This window comes from Galeopterus variegatus, unplaced genomic scaffold (assembly GCF_000696425.1).
Source record: "Galeopterus variegatus unplaced genomic scaffold, G_variegatus-3.0.2 Scaffold5070, whole genome shotgun sequence".
In the NCBI taxonomy this organism is placed as follows: Eukaryota; Metazoa; Chordata; class Mammalia; order Dermoptera; family Cynocephalidae; genus Galeopterus; species Galeopterus variegatus.
The window spans coordinates 70868-89574 of record NW_007731181.1 but is presented as its reverse complement, the minus strand read 5'-3'; the positions used below and the strand labels follow the sequence as shown (position 1 = coordinate 89574).

Here is an 18707-nt window from a genome sequence, read left to right as displayed (position 1 = left end):
TGGGATCCGAACCCTCGGACGGGAGCGCCGCCGCGCTTCCCAAGCGGCGCACTATCCAGTGCGCCACCGGGCCGGCCTCCATGAATGTTTTAACAACTTGGGTCCTTTGCAGGTACACTTTGAGGACTGGGAAGGGTCAGGAGAGGGTTAAAGGAAGTTACCACTAGGATCTTGGGTGATCAGCCTGAATATCCATGTGAAACCTGGGACTGGGCATCAAATACTCATCCTAGAATCCAAACTGGCACTTATGAATGTGCAGCTCTCAGTTCAAACACTGCCTGCTATGTGCCTCCAAATACGGTTAAGGATCATGCCTTATGCATCTAAGAGGCCAAAAGAGGTGTTAAGCTTCTAGCTTCTCCAATTCTAGGGTACTAATTGTCTGCCTAAGACTTTCTATGGGGTGGGTGGTGGGTCCAACTATCACAGACAAACCTTTCAGAAAATTATCCTCTGACTGGTAGAGGAAAGTATTCTAGAAACACAGTATTTTGGAGTAAGTAATTCTGTTTCCATATTCTGGCACTTAATTTCAGTTTAGCATAAAATGGAAAAACATTCAAATACACCAAGGCAACAGATATCTAATGTCTGTGCCCAAGTGGTGCTTACTTCTGGCTTTGGGCTATTTTTCCTGATGTCTCCATTTCATACATGGTCTGCAGTCGGCACTTCACAAGCTCCGTGGGGCAGAGCACCAGCGCAGCAAAGGCAGAGGCAAAGGAGCCGGCGGCCGCGTTCTGTAGGTCACTGAAAGCACACAGCACAGGCTGGTTATGTGCAGGCTTGCTCCTGCCCTCAGCACTCACCACGCACAAAGCACTTTGGTGGCAAAGCAGCGTGATGATGAAAGGAGGGAATGTGCATGGTTCTGTTTTGTCTGAGGATCCCACAGCCCTGTGAGGTAGACAGCAACACCCAGTTCCCATATGGGAAATGACACACAATGTGCCAAAAGTCACACAGCTACTAAGAAGCAGTGCTAGGACTCAAACCCAATCTGCCTTACTGCAACATCCATGCTCTTTGTAATTAAACACAGTGCTATGGACTGATGCTGTGCCCCCCCCCCCAAATTTATATGGTGAAGTCCTAACCCCGGGAGGTAATTAGGTTTAGATGGGACCATGAGGGTGTGGCCCTCATCATGGGATTAGCGTCCTTATAAGAAGAGACCAGAGAGCTTGCTCTCTGCCATGTGAGGACACAGCGGAAAGGCTGTCTGCAAATCAGGAAGCGGGCCCTCACCAGACACCAGGTCTGCTGGCACCTTGATCCTGGACTTCCCAGCCTCCAGAACTGTGAAAAATGTTTGTTATGTAAGCCACCCAGTCTATGGTATTTTGTTACAGCAGCCCAAGCTAAGACACAAAATGACAAAAATTATAGCCAAATAAACTTAAGATATGGGAAATAATTACCCATAGTCCCACCACCGAAAAACACGAACTATTAACACTTCAGTGTATTTGCCACTAAGTTTTAAATAAAACTAGGTTCTGAGACCATCCCTACATACCCAAAATCCAACCTGGAATAACCAGATGTGTAATATAACTTCCACAGATGAAAACCCAGGATACATTTTTACAAAAAGTTGCCGCACTGCAGAAAGGTTTCCCCATTCAGCTGATGATCTCCTCAGCCTCAGCAAAACCGAGGCAAAAGGCGGGTGTGATGGAGCCGTGGGAGCAGGGGAAGCAGTGCACGTCTGCAAGCTCAGTGGTTTTAGGTGAAGTGGCTAGGCTGGACATCTACCTAGACAGAGGGATGCATGCACACAACTATAGAAAAAGAAGCATTTGCCTCCTCTGAAACTGGAATCCACTAAGAGTTTGAGAATATGGACAAAAGGAAAATGAGCCAAGGCTCACCACACCTGCCCCCTTCAGCAGAGCCCTGCAGGTGGAGTGGCCGGTGACCTGAGCTGTGCCCACAGTGTGGCAGCCAGCAATGGAGATGGAGCAGGGCTGCCACCACGCCTTTACCACCTCAGTCCCTTGTGAAGCTCCAGGCCACTCGCTCAAGAACATGGCCCCGGAGCAGCTCTGCTTGGTCCCTGAAATGTTGTTAGTAACAATACTCGTAGTGGAAGGAATTGCTCTGGCCCCAAAGACGGACAAAATATTAGAATCAAGCACATTCCCCTAACCCAATGTGGCATTTGGGTTCAAACCAGCAATAGAGGTCATTTTGCTTCATCAAGTTACCCCAAAACATATCCAGCAAACAAGGACTGTATCTACATTTTGGAAGCTGCTCCACATCAAAGAATAAAGTTGATCTTTGATGAACATTATTATATAGAACCATTGTTTGAATATCAGTTTGATCACTTAGAAGTTCGAGATGGGCCATTTGGTTTCTCTCCTCTGGCATGAAAAGCTCTCCATTAATTAGATCGACAGGGAGATTCATGTAGATTACGTTTAGATCTGATGAACTGGAAGGACTGGGATTTCAAATAAAATATTCATTTATTCCTGATCCATACTTTACTTACTTAGGAGGTATTTAAAATCCCATCACAGATTGCCAGTTTGAGCTCTCAGGAGCTGATGGAATAGTGAAATCTAGTCAGGTAGAACAAAAAGAAAAAACGAAACCTGGCCAAGCAGTTGATTGCAATTAAACCTACTCTGAAACCTAAGATTTATTTATTTATTGAGATTTATTTGAGGTTCCTAGATTATCAAATGGAGCACTCCAACAAATGCAAGAGAAACTTTGTGGCAGTCTATGATGGAAGCAGTTCTACTGAATATCTGAAGGCCAAGTTTTACAGTACCACAGCCAATCGTGTAATGTTTAAAACAGGAGTTACAGTAGTGCAAATGTGGGTAGATAAAAGTAATTGGCTTAGCAGGTTTAAATAAAGAATGCCCTTTACTTCCTTTGTGGAGCCTCCCTGCATGGGCAGCACTTTCTTTTGCCATAGCAACACGTGCACCAGTATTTCTTTAGTCTGTAATGGTGTTCAAGAGTGTACATACCCTTGGGATGAAAATCATTGTAAAGAAAAGAAAAAACAAATGACTAAAACTCATGGAACAATTACTGGCATTACATCAGGGATTGTCTTGATCCTTATTATTTCTATTTTAGTACAAATGAAATAGCCTCAAAAAAAAGTCATGGCTTACAGAACTGCTTTTACTGAAACTGGGTTCCCAGAAGTGTTTAATCTTCCTCATTATGAACTGTTTTTCACTAAAGGACAAAGAAATTTCTGCAGACCTGGCAGACTTGTCAGAAGAACTGGACAACTATCAGAAGATGCGGCACTCCTCCACTGCCTCCCAGCACATTCACTACCGTCACTGTGGATCGCAGACATCCAGCGTCAAACCGGCAGTACCAACCTCAGCTCCATGGAACTTCCTTTCCGAAATGATTTTGCATCACCACAGCCAGTGAAAATATTTAATGACACCTTCAAAAAAAGAAGCTCCACTTTCAAACAGGCACGAGTGTCCTAAATAGGCACTATGTATTAGTTTGTTTCTGTTGCTTATAACATAAATACCTTGAAACTGGGTGATTTATAAAGAAAACAAAATTTACTGCTTACAGTTCCAGAGGCTGGGAAATCCACAGTGCAGGGAACACATCTGGTGAGGGTCTTGGTGTGGTGACAATGACCCAGGGGTCTCACATGGCAGAAAATGGTGGAGGAGAGAGAGAGAGATAGTTCCTCATTCACTCTCCTTTTAAAGCCCTCCAAACTACTCCCATGACCGCCATTTTTAATCCACTCACTATGGCATGTTCTTACAGTCTAATCACATCTTCAAGGCCCCACCTTTCAATTACCATAACAGGATTTCCCACCCTTAACAGTCACAGTGGGGATTAAGTTTTGGGAGGACATTCAGTCCAAGGCATACTAGAAGACAGGGTAATGGAGAAGACACCCTGTGAAATTATGTCGGAGGCAAAAAGATTCTGCACAAGCATCCATATCCATCAACTTTTAATATTTTACTAAACATGATGTGTATGCAGCCTACGGAGCGTGCACACTGTTTACAGCAGCCAACCCTTTCTCCTGTCAAAACCAGGAAAACCTTTACTTACCATTAAGTGACATTTTTATTATCTCAGGCAGTCTATATATGTTAAATAGACCAAGGAACTTACTAGATTCAGTGGAAAAATAATCATTTATTGCTTGGTGTTATAGAAAGTACCATGAGTTCAATAGCACTTGAAGAGGGAAGTTGTGTTGAGCCTGGCTAAAGCTCCCTGTTTTAGCAACAGAAATACTGCTCTTGACTGATATAGCTCTGTCAATATTTTGATCCCACAATAAATTTAAAAATAAGATTTTTCTTTAAATTCCTGTTTCTTCTTTCCTTTAAATTTAATTTGTTTTATCAGCCTATAGTCTTACCATTTCAGCTTCTCACGCAAATATGAGTGGTTAATGCAGCACATAGGTCAGTATAGGTGTTCTTAAATATGTCACAGTACAGCTACTTACTAAGCCCATTAACACCCAGAATTATGTTTCATCTATTTCTTCTTAATTAATTTCTATATTCTGCCTTTTAATTACTCGATCTTTAGTCCTTATTTTTGTAAGAAGTAGAAGATATGATTTATCACTTTTGAATCATATTTTGTCTTAGTCATGTTATACCAGAAAATTTCAAAATCCTGGGATGTATACACCATTGCCAGTTACAACTAAAAATTTAAAATAAAAACTGCTAGCAAGCCTTTGAAATTTCCCAAATGTGGTCACATTCAGTGCCAGCCCATTCATTCTAGTAAACAGAGTCTTTTAATTCTCCTTTGGGGAAGCCTGTACTAATGTTTTACAATATTTCTCATCACCAGGTCTGTGTTTCCTATTTTTTTTTTTTAAAAAGATTACTTAGCTCCCTTTGTATTGATTTATCTTCTAGCATATGGTAACCAGGGTTGCAGGAGAGTTAAAGGCAAATTCCTAAGAAACTTGGGGCAGTACATTTTTCTAGCACTTATTAAAAATAACAATTTCCACTTTTTTTTAAAAACTGTACTTCTGACTTTGTGGTTTTTTATATTATATAAGGCAGTTTATAACATGATATAAAAACTCATTGAGTTTTTTTGTTTTTACTTTTGATATTACTTGATACTGTACAAACTTTATTAAATCAATATTAGACCTACATGACAGATTTCTTTGAATGTTCACATTAGCAGTTTTGTACATAAACATGCTGTGATGGAACTGTACACTATAACTTATTGTAAAGACCTTGGTACTGTGTACATAAGCTTTTTCTTTCCTTCTGTTACTGTATTTAGTTTGTGTTAAATTTCTCACTCTGATATTTATTGCTCTAAATCACTATACACAAATCCTATATTAAAATGTTCACTGGTAATCTGATCCTTCAACCGTTATTTAGGCACTCAGATTTTGGATCTCAAGGTATGTATGGAAAAGAATCTGCTCATTGACTTATAAGTAATATAGACATGTCATTCAAAACAGATAAATTCTCGTTTTCTCTATTTTTTTAAGAGTAAATTCTCAATGAAATAAGAATAAAAAACTGGGGAAAAGTCTGAGAAACTTTTCTCAGAAAGTCAAGAAGACTTCTCTGGGAGTTCGTGAGGGTCAGAAAAGAAGATCCCTTCCAGCCCCTGGGAAAGTGTCTCATCATAGGAGCACTACTGGCATCAAGGGAGGGACAATCCTTCCTTGGGCAAGAAGGACTAAACTGGTCCCCGGGCACTCACCCATTAAAAGCCAGCATCCTGCTATCAGTGGACAGCCAAATCCACTCTCACAGATTTCCAAAAGCCCCCCCCTGGGTGGGAATCCCCTCAGCTGACTGCTGTAAGTATAGAGATCCCCTAACAATATTTCTCCAAACTGAGCAAAAGCACAAATGGACCTACCACATTCAAGGGTCCTAAAGTTTCACCAGTGTTAAACATTAGTACAAAATCAGGGCCACTCTCTGCTCCACCACATCTGCCATTTGAAACCCCTCTATCACTGTCACCACTACCAAGGCTTTCACCAAATGTGTTCCCTGAATTTGGGACTTTCCAGCCACCAAAACTGAGACACAGGCAGCTCCATTGCCTGGCAGCAGGCAGAAGCAAGCCCAGGGACCTAGGCAGGAGGGGAGGGCAGCCTCCCACCTGACAGAAGGCTGGAGCACACCTCAAAAACTGCTTCTGAGTGTATGGTCCACCACAGCCATCACCACAGCCACTGCCACCACAAAGGTGGCTAGCCACAACAGTAGCAGCCACAGCCACCATTCAGGTGACCTGCTGTCGACTGGATTGCACTGACATTAGGAAAGTCACTAGTGGACACCAGAAAAAGAGAAGGAAGTATCTCTCCTCAAAGCCCACTCCAGAGTAACAGAAGAAGCAACCATTCTATCAGATGACCAGACATCAACATAGAGATACTAGAAATACAAGAAACCAAGAAAATATTACACCCCTAAATGCATACAGTGATTCTCAAGTACCAGACCACATAGAGAAGGAAACCCTTGAAATGACTGAAAAGGAATTCTGAGCAACAATCTTAAGGAAACACAATGAGATATAAGACTCAGTTAGACAAAATAATGAAACAAGAAAAAATATCCAGGATATGAAGGAGGAAAAACACAAAATGATTAGTACTATAAAAAAGAATGTAGTAGAACTCCTAGAACTGAAAGATTCATTCAATAAGAAACACAACTGAGAGCTTAAGCAGCAGGCTAGAGCAAGCAGATGAAAGAATTTTTTTTTTCCCCTTTTTGTCTTTTTTCGTGACCGGCAACGGATCGCAACCCTCAGTGTCGCACCCGTACCAGACCGGGACCGGCAATGGGATTGCAACCCTCGGTGTTGCGCCCGCACCTCGCTCAGCCAGTGAGCGGCCGGTCTGTATGTGGGATCCGAACCCTCGGCGGGAGCGCCGCTGCACTCCCAAGCGGCACACTGTAGCAGTGCGCCACCGGGCCAGCCCAGATGAAAGAATTTTTGATCTCGAAGATAATCTTTTTGAAATAACCCAGGTAGTCCACGGGGAAAAATTAAAAATAAATGAAGAATATCTGAGAGCTAACAAACAATCTTAAGTGCACAAACATACAAGTCATGGGTGTTCCAGAACAGAAGAAGAAAAAGGCACTGAAAAACTATTCAATGAAACAATAATGGAAAACTTACCATGTGTAGGGAGAGACATAGATCTTCAGATCCAAGAGCCTCAAAGATCCCTAAAAAGATACAATCCAAAAAGATCCACTCTTAAGACGCATTATAATCAAACTGGCAAAGCTCAAAGACAGAGAGAATCCTAAAAGTAGCAAGAGAAAAGTGTCAAGTCACTTATAAGGGAGTTCCGATCTCACTACCAGCAGACTTCTCAACAGAAACACTACAGGCCAAAGTAAAATGAGATGATATATTCAAAATATTGAAAAAAAAAAAAAACTGCCAGCCAAGAATACTATACCCAGCAAGGGTATCCTTCAGAAATGAGGGAGAAATAGTGTATTTCCCAGACAAACAAAAACTACAGGAGTTCATCACCACATGATTAGCCCTGCAAGAAATCCTCAACTGAGTCCTGCATATGGAATCCGAAAAAGGTTGATCACTACCACAAATACATGGGAAAGAACAAAACTCACAGGTAGAACAAAAACACAAACAAGAAAGAGAAAGAAACTCAATCTTACCACCTCAAAAAATCAACAAACACTGAAGACACAATAAAAGAGGAAAGAACAAAAGATATTTAAAACATCCAAATGGAATTAGATAAAATACCAGGTATAAGACAATACCTTTCAATAACCCTAAATGTAAACAGATTAAACTCCCTCACTCAAAAGACACAGTTTGACTGACTAGATTAAAAAGCTAGACCCAACTATATACTGGTGACCTGAGACTCCTGAAGACAGCAAACGCACACTCAGATTAATAGTGAAAGGATGAAAAAAAGTATATACTACACAAAGGAAAACCAAAAACAAGTAGGAGTAGCTATTTTTATATTTGATAAAATAAACTTTAAATCAAGAACCATGAAAAGAGACAAAGGTGGCCACTGTATAATGATAAAGGGATCTATCCAGCAAGAAGATATAATAATCATAAATATATATGCATCCAACAATGGAGCACTCCAATATATAAAGTACTATTAGACCTTAAGAAAGAGACAGACCCCAATACAATAGTAGTTGGGGACCCGAACACCCTACTGTCAACACTGGACAGATCATCTAGGAAACAAATCAACAGAGAAACACAGGATTTAAACTACACTTTGGTCCAACTGGTCCTGGAAAATATCTACAGAACATTTCATCCAACAATATACTTTCTTCTCATCAGCACATATTCTCCAGGATAGACCACATGTTAGGTCACATCAAGTCTCAATGAATTTTTAAAAACTGAAGTCATTTCAAGTTATCTTTTTCAGACCACAACAGATTAAAACTAGAAATTAATAACAAGCGAAACTCTGGAAACTAAGCAAATACATGGAAATTAAACAACATGCTCCTGAATGCCCTATGGATCAAAGAAGAAATTAAACAGGAAATCAAAAAAATTCTTCAAATTAATGAAAATAAAGACAAATCATACCAAAACCTATGGGATATTATAAAGTCAATACTAAGATTGAAGTTTATTGCAATAAATGCTTACATCAAAAATAGAAAGATTTCAAATAAACAATCTAACACTACACCCCAAAGAACTAGAAAAACAAGAAAAATCTAATCCAAAATTAATAGATGGAAAGAAGTAATATCAGAGCAGAACTAAATGAAATAGAAACCCAAAAAATAATACAAAAGATCAATGAAACAAAAAGTTGTTTTTTTAACACAATCAACAAAATAGGCAAACCATGAGCTAGGCTAACTAAAAAAAAAAAAAAGAAAAGAGAAGACCCAAATAACAAAAATCAGAAATGAAAAAGGAGACATTACAACTGATACCACAGAAATATAGAGACTCGTTAGAGACTATTATAAATAACTGTACACCAACAAATTCAAAACCCTAGAGGAAATGAATAAATTTTTGGACACATACAAACAACTGAGACTGAACCAAGAAGAAATAGAAAACCTGAACAGACCAATAACAACCAATGAAATTGAAGCAGTATTTGGCACTCTCCCAATAAAGAACAGCCCGGGACCAGGTGGCTTTAATGCTGAATTCTAACAAACCTTTAAAGAGAAATTAATATCAATTCTCTTCAAACTATTCCAATAAATTGAAACAGAGGCCATTCTCCCAAACTCATTCTATGAGTCAAGTATCACCCTAATACCAAAACCAGACAGATACAACAAAAAAAGAAAACCACAGGCTGATATCTCTGATGAACATAGATGCAAAAATCCTCAACAAAATATTAGCAATCAGATATAGCAACACATCAAAATAATGTACACCATGATCAAGTGTGAAAATGTCCATACTACCCAAAGCAATCTACAGATTCAATGTAATCCTCATCTCAAAATACCGATGACATTCTTCACAGAAATAGAAAAAACAGTCCTAACGTTCATACGGAATGGCAAAGACCCCGAATAGCCAAAGCAATCCTGAGCAAAAAAAAAAAAAAAAGCCAGAGGCATAACACTACCTGACTTCAAATTATACCACAAAGCTATAGTAACTAAAATAGCATGGTACTGGCATAAAAACAGACACTCAGATCAATGGAACAGAATAGAAAACCTGGGGATCGACCCACATACTCACGGTCAACTGATCTTTGACAAAGGCAACGAGAACATACACTGGGGAAAAGATGACCTCTTCAATAAGTGGTGCTTGGAAAACTGGACATCCATATGTAGAAGAATGAAACTAGACCCATACCTCTCACCATATACCAAAATCCACACAAAATGGACCAAAGACTTAAATATAAGAGCTGAAACCATAAAACTTCTAAAAGAAAACATAGGGGAAACACTTCAGAAAAAAAAAAAAAGCCAGAGGCATAACACTACCTGACTTCAAATTATACCACAAAGCTATAGTAACTAAAATAGCATGGTACTGGCATAAAAACAGACACTCAGATCAATGGAACAGAATAGAAAACCTGGGGATCGACCCACATACTCACGGTCAACTGATCTTTGACAAAGGCAACGAGAACATACACTGGGGAAAAGATGACCTCTTCAATAAGTGGTGCTTGGAAAACTGGACATCCATATGTAGAAGAATGAAACTAGACCCATACCTCTCACCATATACCAAAATCAACACAAAATGGACCAAAGACTTAAATATAAGAGCTGAAACCATAAAACTTCTAAAAGAAAACATAGGGGAAACACTTCAGAAAGTAGGATTGGGCAAAGGCTTTATGAATAAGACCCCAAAAGCACAGGCAACAAAAGAAAAAATAACCAAATGGGATTATATCAAACTAAAAAGCTTCTGCACAGCAAAATAAACAATTAACAGAGTGAAAAGACAACCTATGGAATGGGAGAAAATATTTGCTAACTATGCATCTGACAAGGGATTAATATCCAGAATATACAAAGAACTCAAACAACTTAACAGTGAAAAAATAAGTAACCTGATTAAAAAATGGACAAAGGAACTGAATAGGCATTTCTCAAAGGAAGATATACAAATGGCCAATAGACACATGAAAAAAATGCTCAACATGGCTCAGCATCAGACTGTTCATTATGAAAAAGACTGTTCATTATGAAAGAGAATAACAAATGCTGGTGAGGATGCAGAGAAAGGGGAACACTCTTACACTATTGGTGGGACTGTAAATTAGTGCAGCCAAGTAACGGAGGTTCCTCAAACAACTACAGATAGAACTGCATGTGATCCAGCAATAACACTACTGGGTGTATACCCAAAGGAATGGAAATCATCATTTTGAAGGGATATCTGCACTCCTGTGTTTATCGCAGCCCTGTTTTCAATAGCTCAGAGTTGGAACCAACCTAAATATCAATCAGTGGACTTCTGGATAAGGAAAATGTGGCAATACACACAATGGAATTCTATTCAGCCATAAAAAAAGAATGAAATTCTGCCATTTGCAGCAACATGGATGATCTTAGAGGAAATTATATTTAGTGAAATAAGCCAGGCACAGAAAGAGAGATACCACATGTCCTTACTCATAAGTGAGAACTAAATAAAGAATTAAAAAAAAGATACAACGAGCACAATAATTCGAACTTTCAAAAGGAGAGAACAGAACTGAGACCACCAGGGGTGGGAAAAGGAGAGGAGGAGTTAGCGAGAAATTGGTATAGGGCACAAAAAATGTGTAAGGTTGAATATACTAACAATGCTGATTTGAGGATCACATATTGCCCACAGGTATTGATATTCAATGCTGTACCCCCAGATATGTACAATCAATGACATTTCAATAAAAAAAAGATAATAAAACATGATTTTCAAAAAAAAAAAAAAAAAAAAAGAATCAGGGCCATCTCCAGTCTTGGCTCTGGTTGCCTGTTCCCTGATGGTCTAGCCTCTGTGCCACAGACAGATGCATGGGGCTGAGCCAGCCCCTCACACACCAAGGTCTCTCAGAAGAGGCTTAGAGTGGGGCTTTTTTTCAGGAGGAAGACTTCCTTTCAATTTTACAGACAAACCTAAGACCGTTAGCAGAGGAGAGCCAGGCGCCCAAGCATATGGGGTGCAGAAACTGTCTGATGCTGTTCAGTCCATTCCTTCCTCCTCCCTTCACTCCTTAGCTCATTTGTTAAACCAAAACTTAAAATGGTTTCTGCTGTCTTCCAACAAGCCTGCAGATCCATATTTGGCCTTCTTCAGGGACTCTCTGTCAAACCTGCTGACAGGCAGTAGTCAATCAGGGTCATTACCCAGAGTCTGCCAAGTTTGCTAGAACAAAGGTGGCAGTCAATAAACGTAGAAGGCTATTCAATCTAAGATGTAATAATGGCTCGGATGTCTGAATGAACACCAAACATGATATCACAGTGCAAAGCCAAGGTCAAATACTATTTGCAGTGGACTTTGACTTTCTAATAAACACTTCCATCTACCACTGCATGAAATGAGGTACACGGGCCCCTGTTCTGCATGTAGCATTAGCAGGTAGAACTAGAATTGCAATGGCAATTGGCGTAGGACGAGATTTTGTAAGAATCAACTGTTTGTCATCTACTCCACAAACATGTACCTGAACATTCCTAGTTTGTAAGACCCCATCCAGCCAAAGGTCAAAGCAGAACACCACTCTGGGATGTGTTCAAACCCAGAACAGGCAAATATTTACAGTGTGATTGCAGAAATTCACAACAGGCTCTCACAAGCATTTCTCTCCTTTCACTGCTCTTGATTGGTCTTCTCTCTACATTTGACCCTTACAAAATATTCCAGAACCCTGACTGGTCTGACAGAGAGACCACTGGGCAGGGGCTGAAAAGACATGGTTTTATGTCCTTACTTGGTGATCTTGAACATGTATCTTTCCCCATCTGTAAGACAGAGACAACACCTGCCTTGCGCCTCTCACAGGATCATGGCAAAGGCTATGAAGGCATGATAGTATACATCATGTACTACACAAAATAAATGTCCCCAGAATGATTCCCCATGAGAGGCACTATGAGGTATTTCCCAGCCCTTTCTTAAGGACACTGATTCAGTGCTCTGCAGATAGTGCAGCGAAATGCATTGAGAAGTATTATATCGTTCTCCATCAAAAAAGCAAGACGCTCTTCCTTGTCTTCACTCTGTTCACATGCTAAGCAAGGAAAAAGTAGGGAGGGACAGGCAGGTCCAGATCCCTAATGGTTTTGCCCATGCAAGAAGGCAGAAGTCACTGTCTATGTCTTATGGCTTGAGGGGCTACTCTGTGCAGAGGGAGGACACAGTTCTTCCTCCAGAATCTCACAGTTGTTCACTGTTGCCCTGTCTTCTCTCCCTTTTCATCTTTTGCTAAGGAGGCTAAAGGAGAAGTAAACTCCTGGTCTCCTCAAACAGAATGTCTCTCCCTCAACTGGAAAGAAAATTAGTCACTTATTTTGCTTCTCTTCAGTCTCCACTGTGGACTGCCACACTCTCTTGGTTTGTCCCCTGCTTATTTCTTTTCCTTCTTCTCTTTCCTGCCCTCTCTGTGCTAGAGGGTCATAGGATCAGTGCTCAGCCCTCCTGTCCATCTACACTGTCTCCTGGGGCATCTTATCCAGTCCTAAGCCTTTAAAAAACACTAGTTCCATCTAACATGACAGAATTCCTGCCTATAAAAGGGCACATCTTGAGACCTCTAGGCATCTCCAGAGGACAATTCTGTACACAAAGAACCCCCTTGAGTCATGTGGGATCTGTAGTTGCAAAAGGGTTTCAATTCCTACTGAAACAACCAACGAGACTACCCTTTGCAACCATGAAGCTGATATAATTCTAAATCATTTAAAATAAATCATCATTCAAAGGAGAGATGGCTAAACCCTCCAGTGTTTCCAAATTCTTTTCAGTCTCTGTAAAATGAATACCCAAGAAAGGACCAAGCACAAGCCAAAGTCTGATGTTTGGGGAAGACTTGGCTAAAGAAATGTGAGTTCACCTGCATCTCCTCAGGTACTTCCACCTCTTGCTAAAATTCCAAGTTTCTCCTCAAATCTACTTGGCTCAAGCAATCTCTTCTAGTATTCTAATGAAATGGAACCTAAAACTTGGGTCACAAGTTGCATCACGGTTTTAGTCCAGCACCTCTACTGATAAGGCAGGAAGCACCATTGCAAGGTTTGAAAAGCAGCCCCCTGAAGGAGACCAAAATGTAAGGGGGCTTGCTCCCAGTCGTGGGTCATGGGCAAATCTCCTCTGTGTAATGCATATGTGCTTTCCAAGTCATATGATGACAATGTATGACTTCATAATCATGAAGAAAGTATTTTAAGAAAGGACGCATTCTTCCCCAAAAGATATTAAAACCATGACCATACTACAGTGGGTATTTTTCCAGAAAAAAAAACAAAAAGTGTCAGTGCCCTCAACTCACCTCAGCTTTGCCTGCTTGTCCAATCCAACCACTTTCCGCACCACTTGTTGGCAGAAGCCGTAACACATGAAGAGGACTGAGTTCTCGGCGATGTTGGCAATCAGCGCTGGGCTGGTGCCCTTGTAGAAGCCACGGAAGCCCACCTGGGAGTACGTCTTTAAGCAGCAGTGGGTAAGGCCCCGGTACAGGTTGGGGAACGTCTGCATCTTCACTTTCATCGTGTCGAAGGGCTGTCCAGTCAGCACACATGCCGTGCCCCCTGCAACCAGGACGGAAGTCTTCTCTAACAAATGGCTACTGTTTTAGATGGTAGCTTTAATTACCCCTGGAAATGAGGGACAGGTGGCTGACCCCAGGCCTTACCTCTGCTTCAGTTCCTTTTGACCTCTTTTCCTCCCAAACCTTCTAGCCGAGTCCAATAAATAATTTACAGCAGGTCCCCAATGTGCCTGGCACCCAAATTTTGCCCTGAAGGAGCTCACACTTGGCAGGGGAGACAGACATGTATTCAACAGAGAAAATCACAGGATGCAAAGGTGTGACATGTGTTCAAGAGCCTCGGCAATGGGGTCAGAGGAACTTGGGCTGAAGCCTGGCTTTGCTGTGAGATCCTGGATTAGTGAACTAACCTCTGAGCCTCAGTTCCTCATCCACGGCCACCTCACAGGGTTAGCGTGAGGATTAAGTAAAAAGGAGGAGATGGACTTAGCACAGCATCTGCCACACAACAAATGGTTAATAAGCAGCAGCTACTGTGTTGAGAGAGACAGAAACCATATACAGGGAAGAGGAAAACCTGGAAGAAGCTCATCACCCCTCTCTGCCTAATGCCCAGGAGTTCTGATAACTATCAGAAAAATAACAGAGAACTAGGCACCAAATAAAGAAAACAAGGCGTCTGGCTAATTAATCCCTGAAGAGATAAATATTTGACCCTATGGAAAAACTTTAATTTGAACTCTACTACTTAATGATTTGTATTTAGATAGGTAATGGACTGAAATTTACCTTTGCTTAGCATAAATTCATCTATATGCTTGTACACTGTAAGAATATTAAATACAGCAAAGTCTAAATGACACTAGATCACCTCAATAAAAATTCTGAGCGTAAGGAAAGGAATGAACTATAACCACCTTCTAATATCCCAGACCCTGGTCTGGACTCAGCATCCTGGGAACTGCCACTGATTAACATGTACCACCTTCCCCTTTGCTTGAGGGGCCACCGCATGTCACACATCCCTTGCTTGTATTAGGAAACATAACCAATTGGTGAGGTTATTAAAGTTTCCTCAAATTGAAAGAAGGCTTCCATAAAATATTTAAGATATATAATTTCTTAACTTTGACATATACAGCTATACCACCTAAGTTGTAGAAAGTAATTTACCCCTAACAACATGGTCATGGAGCTCACCGTGTCCCCCTCAAATGAGTGATGACTATCCTGAACACTAGCACCAGCCACTGAGCCTGACGCCTAGCAGGTTCTCAAAGACCTATCAAGCCATTAATAAATGACAGGGCCTCTTTTCTACACAAACAACAAGCATTAGAGCCATCAATGTCCAAAGGTCTCTCTAGCTTCCTCATTCAAAGACTTGAGCCCCTCAACAGTGGGCTCACTGCTTCCGGTTGGCACCCCAAGTGCCTCACAGTAGGATGGAGGTTCCTGTGTTACTAATAGGCACCTCCTCTGCCCAGCCTCCGACCCAAAGACCCCATCCCCACCCCCCACAACGGAGCTTGCTGTTCTGTGAAGTTAGACAGCAGCTCTACATCAGTGAAGGGCGTCCCTGTGTTGCTAGCATAGGGAGAAACACAGTTATTAGGAACAGTGTCAGTATGTATGAGTATAACAGCCCATACATGTTAATACGAAACTTGTTAAAAACATACCCATCATCAACTGTCTTATATACCAGGTTCCTAACAATCCTATTGCAGTTTACATCTTTAACACTGACTGTAAATTACAAATGTGGCACCCAAATACCTGTATGCACATAAATAGGAAAAGGTAAGCTTTTTAATTGTATCACAATAGATCGTAGATCTCTGACAGATTGACTGAAGGACATAAAATGCCAGAAGAGGAGAATCTCGTGTGGTTAAACACTTTGCTACTGCAGAGACAATAACTGAGCCCAGAGCACTGCTGCGATGTGCGGAGGCCAGAGGTAGGCAGACGGCTGCACCCTTCTCAAGTCAGCATCTGCCTGTCCTCCAGTGTGGCCTGGGACCTGGGGGCTGCAGCTCATTTCCACAGCAGGGTGAGAGAATGACCCAAAGGACTGTACTGGACAAGAGAACCCTGGGGTGGAGCCCAGATGGCCTTAGTTTCCTCTGCTCCTGGGTTGGGACACTCTCTGTGCTTGAGAGGTGCCCTTGCCTTGTGCTCCTTATCAGCATCTGTAATAGGCTGTCCCCAGCCTTCCTCATTAGCCTACCTTGTCTGACCTTTGGTTCATGGAAAAATACTTTGCTCTTCTCTGAACAACGATTTCTCTTTTACAGTTAGTGAATGACAGGATGAGAGGCAGCGGCCCCTGACCACTCTTGATCTGTTGACCCAAGAGGTTACACTGGATAAGAGAACACTGGGCAACCCTCCCCTCTGGTCTCCCCACTCCAGGGAGCTACAACCATGATAAGAATAGGTGTGAGAGGGCAGAGTTTTCATCTGTAAAATATGAGCATGCCAGCATTCCTCCAGCCCTAAGATAATGCAGGACTCTGGAGAACTACACCACCACCACTCACTTCAAATTCCTTCCCCTCAGGCTGAGGTTCCTGCTATTCCTGCACCTTAAGCTTTCTAAAGAGTGGCCTGTGGTTGCCAGGGAGAGACTCAGTCCGCCCTTGGGCTTGGGTTCCTGAGTTCAGTCTTAGCTGGCCATTCCCAACAAATCCTGCCACCTCTCCTTTCCTTTCACGGCTAAGACACAATAGAACATCAGTCTCATTTTTAAAGACATTTCTAAAGGGTGTCCTCCTTTCTTTTGCAACACTAGTAAGAAGAGTAACTGGTGTTTCCTTGGAGAGATGGCATGGTGTTATTTTTGCACGACAAGGGCTCTGAAGACTGCCAAACTTGGAGTGGAGTCCCATACCACCTGCATATCCAGCTGTATGACAATGGACAAGCGACTATCTCTGAGCTGTTTTCCAACTATACTAGAGACATTCCCACCACTCATCCTGACTCATAAAGTTTTGATATCACAGGTACTACTCTACCTTCTGCCATGCTCTGAACAATACCACACTTCCATTAAGTAGATTCATTCCCAGGTTAAAAAATATTGCTTCTGGGGTGACAAAGGTAATATTTTATACTACTTTCACTTGATGATGCCTAGAAGGTACTTGAGGAACACAGACGATTGAGTTTTCTCTGGGGTTACCTGCGGCCCCTGCCGTGAGGTCAATGGCAGCCTGGATGGCAGGATTGGACTTCATGTTGTTGCCGGTCTCCGTGGAAGGCAACTCTGTGGAGCTTATGACAGGCACTGCATGTCCCTGGGAGGAGGCAAGAGTTGACCATTAGTCCAGCCTCTGCAGCCTACTGCTCTCTAGGACTGCTGCCAAGTTACTGAACCCGAACCTCTGGGAGTCAGGAAATGGGCCCTACAGTGCTCCAAAGGAAGGGGGTGCAAGGTACCAGTGCAGCTTAGTGATCAACCGCCCATAAAAAGATCAGGGATCAACAACTTTCCCTGAGTATCAATGCTACAGTCATTGGCAGCACTTCAACAAACTTTAAAAATGAACATCAAATAATCCAGCCAACCAGACAATCCAAACCTCATCAGACTATCAGTCCAATAGGCTCAGCTCTAAATTCAGACAGCAGCCTGTGCTGGGTGCCTAAGAGGAGGTCATAAGACAGTAAGTCTGGAAGGAGCATGCAGGCAGCAAAGATCAGGAGATCCACAAAGTCACATGCCTGGGTGTGAATGCCTGCTCCACCGGCAAGGTGGCCCCTTGGGCCTCTACAGCTGGGGTCCACATCTGTACAAGGTGAATTATAAAGATATTATAATACAAAGACAATCACAAATAGCCACATCGGACTGATGTGATGATGAACTGTGAACATGTATCGCTCCTTCTTTGAACAAGGCCTAGTACAGAGCACCACAGCCCGCCCTACCACTTCAAACCCTAAAGGTGCACATGAATCATCTGGGGGGCTTGTTAAAAATGCAGATTCTGATTCAATAGGCCTCAGGTAGAACCAGAGAAATCTGCCGCCTTGACAGGCTCCCAGGAGGGGGCTGATAATGCCTGTCCTGCAGAACAACTTTGAAATGCAACACCTGAGCCATTGTGTCCCAGATTTGCTTGATAAGGATCACTTGGGGGCTTGTTAAATATTCAAAATGACCAGACCTCTCTCCCGGAAATCCTCCTTCAGAAAGTTGAGGTTGGAGCCTAGGAAGCTTGGAAAAACTAAGAGTCTATTCCTCTACCTTCTTTAGACAAAAATTAACTATTGCTGAGGCAAGAATTTAATAAGCATTGAGTAGAAAAAGGTTATTTTAGTCTCCTATTTTAATGAGCCACCAATTCAGCAACCAATTCTGTGCGGTTTGCAAACTATGTAAGTAACTTATTCGTGAATAACAAAACAATTGTCATTCCTCATCACAGTGAGAAGCGGTTTCTTCCTAGTC

At 41.8% G+C, this 18707-nt stretch overlaps 1 protein-coding gene and 1 pseudogene across 1 annotated transcript in view; one reads left to right on the top strand and one right to left on the bottom strand.

The window, feature by feature from the left end:
• Positions 1-17544, bottom strand: part of SLC25A15 (solute carrier family 25 (mitochondrial carrier; ornithine transporter) member 15) — a 24382-nt gene extending 6838 nt beyond the window's left edge. The window contains exons 1-3 of the mRNA XM_008588848.1: positions 17436-17544; positions 14027-14285; positions 616-753 (exon numbers count right to left, since the gene is read on the bottom strand). Of these exons, the coding sequence (XP_008587070.1) occupies positions 616-753; positions 14027-14285; positions 17436-17490 (452 nt within the window). The 5' untranslated portion in view covers positions 17491-17544. The remainder of the gene's footprint in view (positions 1-615; positions 754-14026; positions 14286-17435) is intronic.
• Positions 2035-3980, top strand: LOC103604280 (annotated as a pseudogene).
• Positions 17545-18707: the final 1163 nt, after the last annotated feature.